This window comes from Coptis chinensis, chromosome 7 (assembly GCF_015680905.1).
Source record: "Coptis chinensis isolate HL-2020 chromosome 7, ASM1568090v1, whole genome shotgun sequence".
In the NCBI taxonomy this organism is placed as follows: domain Eukaryota; kingdom Viridiplantae; phylum Streptophyta; class Magnoliopsida; order Ranunculales; family Ranunculaceae; genus Coptis; species Coptis chinensis.
The window spans coordinates 83377070-83389632 of NC_141462.1; the positions used below are offsets into that span (position 1 = coordinate 83377070).

Consider the following 12563-nt stretch of genomic DNA (forward strand, 5'->3'; position numbering starts at 1 on the left):
TAACGTTGCATATCATAAAATACAACAAAAATCACTTATATATAGAGGTCTTAGCCTAAAGTCAAGTATGCTAATAGCCCTAGACCTATCTTAATAACCCAAATCATAATCCGAGTTAAAAGGTCAAATTGGGTCAACTGGTCAAAGTCAACCCTGGTCAAAGTCAACCCTGGTCAAAGTCAACCATCATGGTCGAAGTCCAATCTGCCGTTTCTATATTCAACGGGTTCGTGGTCATAGCCATGGTTCATGACTAAAGTCAAAGTCGTGGCTCATGGGCTCGTGAAATAGTTCGGACCCAGCCCAAACCTTCCAAAAAAAGTCTCAAACCAACTTATTTATTCCCGACCCGATTGGGGTCATAAGGACCAATAAATTAGAAACCCGGTTTTAATTAAACCGGTCCAAAACACAAATGGGTTCGCCCAACCATCGAATTGAACTCGCCCAATCAATATTAGAAACGGGCCCAAAAACTTATCTTGAACAAAGCCCAAAACAGCTAATTAGTTTGGCCCAAACCGGGAATAGAACTCGCCCACAACTAACACTAAACTGAAATTTCGGTCCAACCACTATTGGCAAGCCAATAAAACATTTCGCCCAACCACTTAAAATAGAAATGGGCCCAACACAACTAATGGGAAAAGGGCCCAAACAAAATTAAAACAAAGTCGGCCCAACCAAAACCAAAACCGGGCCCAAGCCGGAGTGCCCAAATTCGGTCATCTTCCCACCAACTCTACTCCACCAAAAAAAAAATCCCGCCACCACAAGCTCTAATCGACCACCCACTTTGACCCCACGGTTTCCTCCCTATAACCAACCCTACAACTTTACTCAAAGCCACAAACTCAATTCTTAAGTTTAAAAACTTCAAACAAACTGGATCCGGAACCTTCATTGCCGCCATTAATGGCGACAAGCTTCAACAGCATTCACGCCTCCTCACTACCCTCACACACACCCCCTCACAACCAAACATCAACCCATTCATCCACAAGCTTCAACAACCAATTAAACCCAAGAAAAACAGCCCAACACCGCCATTAACGCCTCCAAGCTTCACCGCCCCCTCGACATCCCCACACACACACAACCCAACAAACCATTCAAAGCCTAATTTAAATTAAAACAAACAAAACGATTTACGTGGCGGCGCCTTTTGTCGTCGTCGAAGCTTCGACAGAGAGAAAGCCCGACATCAACCAACGAATTTCAACCAACAAAATGCAAAACGATCTTCAAACCATACAACAAACAACAATGACGGTCCACTCATAGAGGGTTTCATGGCGAAGTTATCGATCGCCATTAAAACCTCCGAGTTGAGCGGTTTACCCAATTAACAAAGTTACGACGGTTTAATAACAAAATTCGAAATTTAACAAAGTTTAATAAAACAGATGTACACGGAAACGATAAATCCGGTGAAATAGCAAAATAGCTAATTTCGGCGAATTTTCCTAGCCGAATAAATTCGTGCTCCACCTCTCCTCCAAAACTTTTTTTCAGCGCCATTTTTTATATTTTATTATCTTCCAAACCCTATTCTCTAGAACAATGTGTTTATATACTTGGGTGGAAACCCAAGCCCAACACCGACTCGGCCCAAAACCAAGCCCACGTATCCCGAGTCCAATCCGACAAATTTTAAAATAAATAATTAAATTAATTAATTAAATAGAAAAATACATGATAAAAAAACACGGGTGTTATAATTGGTCATCTCACTGTATAATGCACTTTAGGATATACTTTCACAACTGCTTTTCTAGTTTTAGGGGCGAGTGTTAACTTACTCCCATTTTACCTTTATAAACAACTAGGTATACACAATCTAAAACCGACTAAAATGACTTTTACAGTAAGCCAATCGTTCGATTAAGTATCCTAAGGGTGTAGTTGAAAATATTCTTGTAAAAGTACAAGACTTCTATTATTCAGCTGATTTTGTCATTCTAGACACAGAAGTCGCCCATGACTCTGTTCCTATCATCTTAGGACGTCCTTTCTTGGCAACTGCCAATGCCTTCATTAATTGCCACGATGGTTCGATGTCTTTTTCCTTTGGAAACCTTGCTGTTGAGGTAAATATTTTTAAAATGATGCAAACACCAGACACGACTATAGATGGCAAAATTAGCATAATAGAGAGTCTCGTTCAAAATTATTTTAACAAAACTTTTCCAGATAATTCAGATGCACCAATTTCTTTCCTTTGGCAGTATTGAGGATTCTTACATCCAAGAAGTACGTGACTTCTTAGAATCTACTCCTATTCACGATATAGCTGATAAGTGCTCAAAAAGTGCAATTTAACCCTCGATTATGCCTATTGTTTAGCCATCTTAGTAGACTAATAGTGTTTGTAAGTTATATTTTATGATTCTATAGGTGAAAAAGTGAGTTTTGTGGAATATTAGAGAAAAAAGGGATAAAATAGAGCAATTCGGAGCATTAAGGATCACATGGGAAACCTGTGGAAAATCATGGAGAAAGCCAAGGAATTGAAGCTATTAAAGATGCGACTTGGACCTATTTTAAAGCCTATTTGAAAGCCCAAGGCCAAAGGATTCGTTGCTTGGACCAAAGCCCACAAAAGAGGATAGAAGGATAGAGTAGAAGAGACAAAACAAACTTCCGATATTATAGGATCTGAAACAGAAAGGGGAAAAGAGAGGACTGATAACCATGATATTTTAGAGGTGATTGGAAAGAGTACGGTGGCTGAACAGAGTGGAAATCTGATTAATGTTGTTAATGGAACATCAAGAATCAAAAGCTCTTGGGCAGAGGTAATGGGGAAAGGGCTGCTGGAAAAGATGAATCGACTTACATTCCACCGAATCGTTGTCAATGGAAAGCAGATTATCCATGTGCAGAGCTCACAATTCACTGAGTTCAATAAAAAATTCGAGAATTTGGTGGTTGGGTTGTTTGTGGGAAAACGTATGAATTACAACTATGTTAAGGAGATAGTAGGGAGAACATGGAGGACAAAGAAGTTTATTATGAAGCCTTATGCAGATACAATGTTCACTTTTCAGTTTGAGAAGGAAGAAGAACGCAAGGCGGCATCAGATATTGGATCCTTCCATATCGCAAGCAAGCTGTTCGTTGTTAGGCCTTGGAGACTTTTTGTCGAGGCAGAAACGCGAGAGTTGAAAACGATACCTATTTGGGTAGTGGTAAAAGGATTACCTATGGAAATGTGGAATAAGAATGGCTTTAGCCAAGTGGGGAGTGCGATTGGGATACCGATGTTCACAGATCACCTAACGGAGAATATGTCAAGAACTTCGTATGCAAGAGTTTGTATAGAGATAGATACCTCATGCTCGTATCCAGAGGGAATCCCAGTAGTATTGGATCAAAGAAGAGCGTACAAGATAGAGTTTGAGTACAATTGGAAGCCACCTTGCTGTAGTGGCTGTAAGGTATTTGGGCATACTGATGGTTCTTGCCCAAGGCAGATAAAACTAGAAGCAAAGGCGCAAAGAGTATGGCTGAAAAAAGAAGATAAAGGAAATATAGAAGGAAGACAATGCAAAGATACTGACAGAGAGGGTGCGGAGGGGAGTATCATAGAGGATGCGAAGGTAATGACTAAAAGCACAACAGATGGTGGAAAGGGGAAAAAAGCGTAGTGCCGGAGGACACGAAATACGAGGGAAATTCACTTTCGGTTAGTGAGGACACAGAGTGGCAATCTCGAAGAGGAAAAATAGCTATAAAGTGAGAAGTAATAATGGGGGCAAGGAAGAAGAATGCCATAGCGATACACACACACAAAGAGTAATGGCAGCAGTAGTGATCAAGTAGAAGGAAATCCCTCGACCAAAACTCTGAGAAATCGAGGCTAATAAAAAGGGTATTGTTGATGTATGGAGACGATCAGTACAAACATCTGCTCATAAGGACTGTTGAGGAAGGGGGACTGAATGAAACTTTTGATGAGGCACAATTGAATTCAGCAGACCACAGGGAAACATGTATAGAGCGCATGAGGGCGATGAGTGGCAAGAACAAAAGAGGAGGCTATGCTAAGTCTCTTAGCACCAACCCAACACCGTAAATGATAAATTACTTTCTTTGGAACATTAAGGGGATTCAACAAAGCTTTTAAGCAAGTTGAAATGAAAGACATGGTGAGGAAGTATGACATTAGTGTGATGGGGTTGGTAGAAACAAGAGTAAAGAAGAAGAACCGAGATAGAATTTTCTGAGAAAACATTCAATCGATGGAAGGCAGGAGGACAATTACAATGATATCGATGGTGGTAATATATGGTTTTTTTGGGATCCGAGAACTTGTACAGCAAAGTTATTACAAAAGGACACGCAGCACATTACAATGGAAGTGAGCACTATTTCAGGAGATGAGGTGGTTGTCTCAGTGGTGTATGCGAGTACAGAGGTGAGATTGAGGAGAGAGCTATGGAGAAGCTTAGTGGAATTATCATGCCAAATTCAGAAGCCATGGATGCTAATGGGTGATTTCAACTCCATATTGAATTCTCATGAAAAAGTGGGTGAAATTTTGGAAGTTAGACAACAGAACTTCGAAGATATTATGGATTGTGTTAATCAAGCTGGACTAGTAGATATTAAATTCAAAGGCAATTTATATACTTGGAATAACAGGCAAGTAGAACGGATCAGCTGTAAACTAGATCGAGTAATGGGGAATTCAGAATGGATTGGGACATATGAGGACCATGAAGTAGAGTTCCTGAATGCCGGAGCTGTCTCAGACCATACACCCATGATTGTGAGATCAGTGGTACAAAGGAATCAAAATAAAAGAGCCTTTAAATTTTTTAATTTCTGGTATAGAGAGAAGGAGTTTATGAGGCTTGGGGAAATGAGGCTTGGGGAAATGAGGTGGTAGGGAATCCTATGTATACCTTCATGAGGAAGTTAAAACTTACGAAAGCAGCTCTTATACAGTGGAATAGAGACAGAGTGGGAAGTGTAGTGGACCGGGTGAAAGAAATAAAGCAAGAGATGGATAGGGTGCAAACACAACTACAAAATCAGCCGCAAAACTGTGAGATTATTATGAAGGAAAGAGAAGTGATTACAGCCTATACACAAGCAACTACAACTGAGGAAGATATGTATAGACAGAAGTCCAGAGATGAAGTGATAGGGGGAGGTGATAATAATACAGCTTATTTCTTTAAATCGGTACAAGCAAGGAGAGCTACAAACAAGATCATATGTCTGCGTGACTCAGGGGGTAATGTAATACAGGATTACAATGAGATTGGTAATGAATGTGTGGAGTATTACAAAGACCTTTATAGTCCTAATATGATGGGGGGGCTGTGGACTTTTCTATTTTTGGAGATATTGGCCCAAGGCAGCAGATAACCTCACAGAACTATGAGGACCTACAGAGAGATGTAACTAGAGATGAGATAATAGAAGCTCTATCAAACATTGGTGATGAAAAAGCCCCGGGAAGTGATGGATTCTCTGCTTTTTTCTTCAAATGCACATGGCGGATCATTGGTGATGACTTCATTAAGGCCATACAGAATTTTTTCATCGCAAGTCAGATACTCAGTGAGGTAAATGCTACGTGTATTACACTCATACCAAAAATACAAGTACCTCTGTCCTTATCAGATTATAGACCTATTGCTTGTTGTGGGGTTATATATAAGTGCATAACCAAGGTAATGACAAGAAGAATGAAGGAAGTAATGCCGTAGTTAGTGAATCTCAACCAATCAGCCTTTATAAGTGGAAGAAGTATCCGGGATAATATCCTCTTATCTCAAGAATTAGTGCATAATTATCACAGGAATGAATATCCACCAAGATGTGCGGCAAAGGTAGATTTAAGAATGGCGTATGATTCAGTGAGATGGGAATCAGTCAAGTTTGCAATGAGAAGAGTTGGGATGCCAGAAAGGTTCATTAAATGGGTGAAACTGTGTGTGTGGAGACAGCCTCTTACTCTATTATGATAAATGGGTCCTCGTATGGCTATTTCAAAGGAAGAAGAGGGATTAGACAAGGTGACCCAATATCACCTTATCTTTTGTCTGGTTATGGATTTATTTACGGAAATCATGCATCACAATGTTAGAGAAGGCCGAAGATCGGTTACATGCTAAGTGTAATGCGGAACCGGTTATTACTCATTTATCCTTTGTAGATGATTTGATGGTGTTCATGTATGGAGATAATAGAACAGCCACTAAACTCAAGGATAATCTCCAAATTTTTAGCGAGTCTCGGGGTTGGAAGTGAATGTTCAAAAAGCAATGTTTTCTTTGCGGAATGGATGATAGGGTAAGTACAACCATAGAGCATACACCGCCGTTTCCTAGGGGGTGAGCTGCCGAAGAAAGTACTTAGGGCTGCCTTTGATTACTACTAGGCTGAAGTCCACAGATTGTTTTCCATTAATATCAAAGATCGCGTATTATTCAAAGCTGGAAGGGCGATTACTTTCTTATCTTGGGGAAGATTACAAACGGTGAAGTGAAGGCGGTGTTGAATAACCTTAGTGTGTATTGGATGTCTCAGATTCACACTACCCCAAAAGACAATTGATGACATCAATAAGATTTTTAGGAATTTTCTATGGACGGGGGCGGTGTAAACAATCTCATGCATTGATAGGATGGGATGATATCCATCACCCATTTGAGGAAGGTGGGTTAGAATTGATGTATAGAGAAAGTTAATCAAAGCTGCTACCATGAAACCACTATGGAAGCTCATCACCAAGGCGCAGACAACCTATGGGTACAGTGGGTACAAAAGAACCTAGTCGAGGAGGAAGGGATTTTTGGCGCTAAAACACCAAATGATTGTTCGTCGAGTTGGAGGAATATACTCAAAGGTAGAAAGGAAGCAAAGGACTATAGTATTCCACACCGGATAGGCAATGGTAGAGGAACGAGCTTACGGAATGAACCATGGCATCCATTTGGGATATTAAGAGAGAAGTTTCGAGGGACTGTTATATGATTCGAAGTTGCAACAAAGTGGGGCTCTGATGTCGAATTTCATAATAGATGGTAAATGGGAGTTCACGAGTAATGTAAGGAATCGAATAGGTGAGATTACGCAGCAATAGAAAATGAAGTGGAGATTATGGGTGATGAGGATAACATAGTATGGTCTGCATCTATGAATGGAAAGTATAGCATGAAGGATACTTATGAGAGTCCGAGAGGAGTAAGGCAAGAAGTTGATGGCATAAGCTAGTTTGGTATGCAAACAAAATCCCAGGCATTCCTTCATCATTTGGATGGCACTAAGTGGGGGTTTGAAAATTTGGAAAAATTGAAACAACAAAAGGTCGTAGACTCGGATACTTGTATATTCTGGCCGAGAGAAACCGAGACGGAGGAGCATCTCTTTCATGGTTGCTTTATACCACAGTCCTTATGGGAAATATATCTACAGAAAATGGGTTACATAGAAGAATAGAACCTACTTGGCAACATGAGGTGTCATGGGTTTGAAGCGGTGTCGCAGGGAAAGGAATTGAGAATGATGTGATGAGGCTAATGTGGAATGGGTTCAATTACTGGATTTGGAAAGCAAGGAATGATAGGATTTTTGAAAACAAAGCAATGAATGTTCAGCCAGATGTCTCGATTTGTTGTTTAGTGATGTGAGAGAAAACTGAAGGCGATGAGACATAAAAATGGAGTATGGACCGAGATAGAGATGTTCACCGATAAGTGGAATGTGGAGGTAGCAATAAAGCAAAGGAAGCACCAATTTCCAGCGATGGCGAAAACCGAAGTGGGTAGTCATGTTCTTAACACGGATGGAACACTCAAAGGTCACTAGGGGGTTGGGGCGTGATGATTAGAGATCATGAAGGGAATGTTTTAGCGGCTAGCCATGGTAGAGCAAGCAAGCCATCGATCGACCTTATCGAATTGGAAGCAGTAGAGCAGGGAATGAAAATGGTGCTAAGCAAAGGAACAAGACGACTTCAAGTATAGACCGACTCAATGACCGTAATAGCCTTCTTAAATGAAAGGGGCCAGCACCCATGGCAGGCCAAAAAGATGATTCGGGATATTATGCGAATGAAGGCCCAATTTGAACAGATTACCATTGTTCACGTTTTCAGAGAATCTAATAAGCTAGCTGATGCTATTGCAGCTAAAATTCCATCATGTAATTTTTTAGAGTTAGTGCCGACATTTCTTACAGAAGATGTAAAAAGTATTATATATGATGATGCGAGGGGTAAGCAATACTTGAGAGAGTGAAATGTAACAAGTTTTTTTATTACAATTTTTATTCTAATAAAAGGGGTAGGGGACCTCTCTAAAAACCTCGCTTACCAACCAAAAAAAAAAAAATAGAAGAGACAAAACAAACTTCCGTGATCCGAGGCGATGGATCGTGGCCCGTCGACGCAAGATTGCTCACTTCGAGATGCATGGATCGATGGTCCGGGCGTATAAAACGACATCTTGTAGCCAATTCCTTCTTAGTTTTGGAGACGAAGTTGGACTCTGAAAGAAGTTGATTTGTATTAGGAAACAAATGACGGTTTGTAATGCTTCTAGAACTCACTGTAACCCCTATAAATAGAGGACCTAAGTGCCTCATGTAATTGGCCAATTCACTTATACTATTGTCTCTAGAACTTGAGGCAGAGAGAGATTAATAATAAAAGATTCGGTTTTAACTAGCCAAGTCTTAATAAGTTAGTCTTTCTAGTCTTATGTTCTCCGACTCTTCTTCTTCTCGTTCTTCGTATTCTTCCTTCTTTATGGAAGGCTAATCTTCTCCTTTAAGGGAGAAGATGAAGCCGGTGCTTAGGGTTTGATGATTCTTTTGGTTCATGGTGTTCTTCAATTATGTTAGTTCTTTGTGTTTTTAGTTATTAGTTCCATTACCCAGACCAGGAGATGGAAGTATAGATTAAGGTTTTTATTTATTGCAATCGAATATCATGCTAGTTTAGGGTTTTATTTATTGCAATTGAATATTTGCTAGTGATATGCTTTTATTTATTACAATTGAATATAATGCTAGAATAGGGTTTTATTTATTGTAATTGAATATTATACTATTGTTCTCTACTTTTCTTCTAGTTGTGTAGTGGTTTAGAGTAAGGGAAGTATTCCTTGTGTTTGCCTTAGATGGTGATTCATTGAATAGCTGCCCAAGCTCACATAAAAGGAAAGAAGATACTAGTAGCATAAACATAGGAACAACCTTAAGTAGAGTTATTCGTTAACGATGTTTCGTCCAAGAGAGCATCGACACTCGCTCGATTGCCTAATTGTAGTCTAGTTGTGAGAACAACCATGAAGCAAATGGTCATTGAATCAAAAGTATTGGTGGATTCTAATCTCTTGAATTCCCTTTCTTATAAATTCTTAATAGTTTAGTTTAGCATTAGAATCTATAATATCTATAATCATAGTTTTTAATCCCTCAAACCCCCTTTCCAGTCCTGTCATTTATATAAACATACACTTAAAAGTGGAACGATACCCTACTCATCCTTTACTTATTGAGGGATAATTAGGTTTTGATATGCTTCTATTTTGTTCAACGACCATCATCTATCTACATCATCCACATACCATCTCATAAACACAAAAGGAGCGAGGTTAAATGGCGCCGCTGCCGTTTTAAGTTGTTTATGTTTAACGTTTTCTTTCAAGATTAGAACTTTGGATCTTGAGGTAATTTTAGCCACATCATCCATCCTTTTGAGAAAGAGACAAGCTTGAAGGACATCTCGAAGACAAGATCTACCATCCAGGTTAGTCGAATCTTTATTCTTTTTATTGCCTTCTTAGTATAATTGCATCGTAGTTTTGTTTTATTGCTTTCTAGTATAATTGCATTTAGGACCTTTTCAACAATTGAAGTTGTAAGCCAACACAGCGAAACATCAAACTCTAGTGTTTCTTGTCTGAATCTTGACAAACAGACTATCGTCTATGGGCCGTGGTACTTAAGCAATCCAAGTGATTCACCATAACCCTAGAAGAGACAACTTTAGACAACGGGCGAGATACTAGTTGGAAAGCCCAACCCAGTTGAAGGAAAGTAGTTTTATTTTTATTTTTAAAAATCTAAAAAATTAGTATAATTGCATTTTAGTATAAGTTAGAACAGTTGCATATTAGTTTAATTGCATTCAAGCATAGTAGAATAATGTTCGTCATTTTTCGCATAGCATTTTCTAGTGTATGCCCCGTCGTCCATATCGTCCGGTAAGAACACAACAGTGGACAAGGTTTAACAATCGACTCACAAGAATACTAGACGAGATTGATACAATGGCCGCACGCAATGATGGAAGTGTTATGGAACCGAATAATGGTGAAGCTATCCCACCAATGCAAGCACAACAGAGGAAGAAGCTGAACGATTTCTATTAGCCAATCATTGGAGACCCACCCAGTAGTATTGTTTTTCCAGAGGCAGAATATAACCAGTTTGAACTTAGAGCATCAGTAATCTCTATGCTTCCAAAGTTTAATGGTTCAGACAATGTTCAGCCATATGTTCACATGAACAAGTTTCTATCAGTCCTCAAAACTTTCAAGAACGGAATATCAAAGATGAGAGTATCAAGTTGATTCTTTTTTCGCTCTCACTCGAAGGTAAAGCCTCCGAGTGGTTAACTGTACAACCGATCAATTCAATAGATAACTGGGAGAAGTTGAGAACGAAGTTTATGAACAAGTTTTACCCACCCCAGAAGACAGATGCCATGCAGCAAACCATCAGCAATTTCAAAGGGAAGGTGATTGAAGAATATCATCAAAGCTTAGAGAAATTCAATAATCTGCTAGTCTCATGTCCACATCATGGATACGACAAGAGCACACTGGCTCATTTTTTCTATCGAGGACTCTCGACGATGAACAAGCAGATGATATAATCAATGCACAAAGGCAAGTTTACATCAATGGATGGAGAGGAAGCTTACAACTTTCTCGAGAATTTAGCTGAAGAAACAAAACAATGGACTACTAGCAACGAGGATGTCGCTAGCATGGAGGGAGAGCCAAAGCAATTTGGTTACCAAGCACATGAACAATCAAATAAAGAACTGAAGTCTACATTGGCAAGTCTAGCCACCAGCATTGAAACTCTGAGTAAGAAATTCAATCAGTTCTCCATGAATCCCTCCAAGATCAACAAGTCTCAAGCTAAATCTCTCTCAGGCATGCAAGCTAGCCGATATTGCAAAGTCTGTTCACACTTCTCATGCAACTCTAGAATGTCCTAGTTACTATCAACATGCATCAGTTGGAGAGTACAATATAAACTCATTTTAGAGACCCAACCAAGGTGGTAATAACTTTTAAGGCAATTATTGGAGACAGAACACTGAACCCCCAGGTTCTCAAGATCAAAGTTATATTCCACAGACAAGTCAAGCTTCACAGTTAGTTCCTCAATAGCAATTATACTCTTAGCAGAATTTCAATACAAGTGGAGAGTTAGTGCCTGATCGTAGGAGAAATTATGTCGCACTTGCCAACCTGGATAATGCAATTACTTTGCTATCACAGAAAAATCAGAAGTTTGAAAGTGTTCTAGAGCTTATTGCACAGTCTCAGCTCAATCTTCAGCAATCTCAGGCAAGTCAATGTTCTAGAATGGAGTCTGTAGAGGCTAAGGTCGACCAACTCACTACTGCTTTGTCTGTAAAGACACAAGCCACTCAACCTAACTTATTGGAACCAATATTGAGGAGTGAAGATGTATGCCACATTGGGACAACTTCTAGTACTGATCACCTCCATGATCATGTCAGCTCAGTTACTACTCTCATATTAGGATTGAAGATAGATAATAAGGTTGACTCACCTTCTCATGATGACATTGCTATAGAGCAATCGGTTAAGATTTCAAATGAAGTTCAAAAGGAAGTAGGAGAAATCCTTTCAACTCCCATTTGTCAAGATAACCAAGACAAGATATGCAAGAATGCCAACGAGAAAGAAGAAGCGACCACATCGATGTGTTTGTACCAAAGGCACCTTTTCTTATGTTTTTTGCTCAAAGCAAAAAGGACAAGCAATTTTTAGAGATGAAGGAGGCATTTGAGAAAGATAACATCAATATCCCCTTTCTCAAAGCAATCCAGTAGTTGCCATCATATGCCAAATTCTTGAAGGATGCATGCAACATAAAGAGAAGTACTCATGTTCCAAAGCGAGCGTTTCTAGTTGGACAAACAACATCTATTATCCATCAGCAAGCTCCAGTCAAGCTCAAAGATCTAGGAAGTCCTACAATATCATGCAAGATAGGAGAAAAATTCATGGATAATGTTCTTTTAGACTTTGGTGCTAGTGTTAATCTCTTGCCATATCATGTGTACCAAGCGTTGGGCCTAGAGAACCTAAAGCCTACAAAAGTCAAATTGAAGTTAGCTGACCATTCTACCAAGATTCCCAGAGGCATAGTTGAAGATGTTCTTGTTCAAGTAGCCGATTTCTACTATCTAATGGATTTCATTGTGATAGACACCAAGGAGGCCTTTGATAAAATTCCAATTATTCTAGGCCGACCTTTCCTCGCTACCGCAA

General features: G+C 39.5%; 1 protein-coding gene across 1 annotated transcript; it reads left to right on the forward strand.

Moving 5' to 3' along the window:
* The first annotated feature begins 4357 nt into the window (after window positions 1-4357).
* LOC147489426 (uncharacterized) lies at window positions 4358-5379 on the forward strand. The gene is made up of 2 exons (XM_086574636.1): window positions 4358-4786; window positions 4840-5379. Exons 1-2 carry the CDS (start codon window positions 4358-4360, stop codon window positions 5377-5379), a joined length of 969 nt encoding a protein of 322 aa, XP_086430762.1.
* The last annotated feature ends 7184 nt before the right edge of the window (window positions 5380-12563 follow it).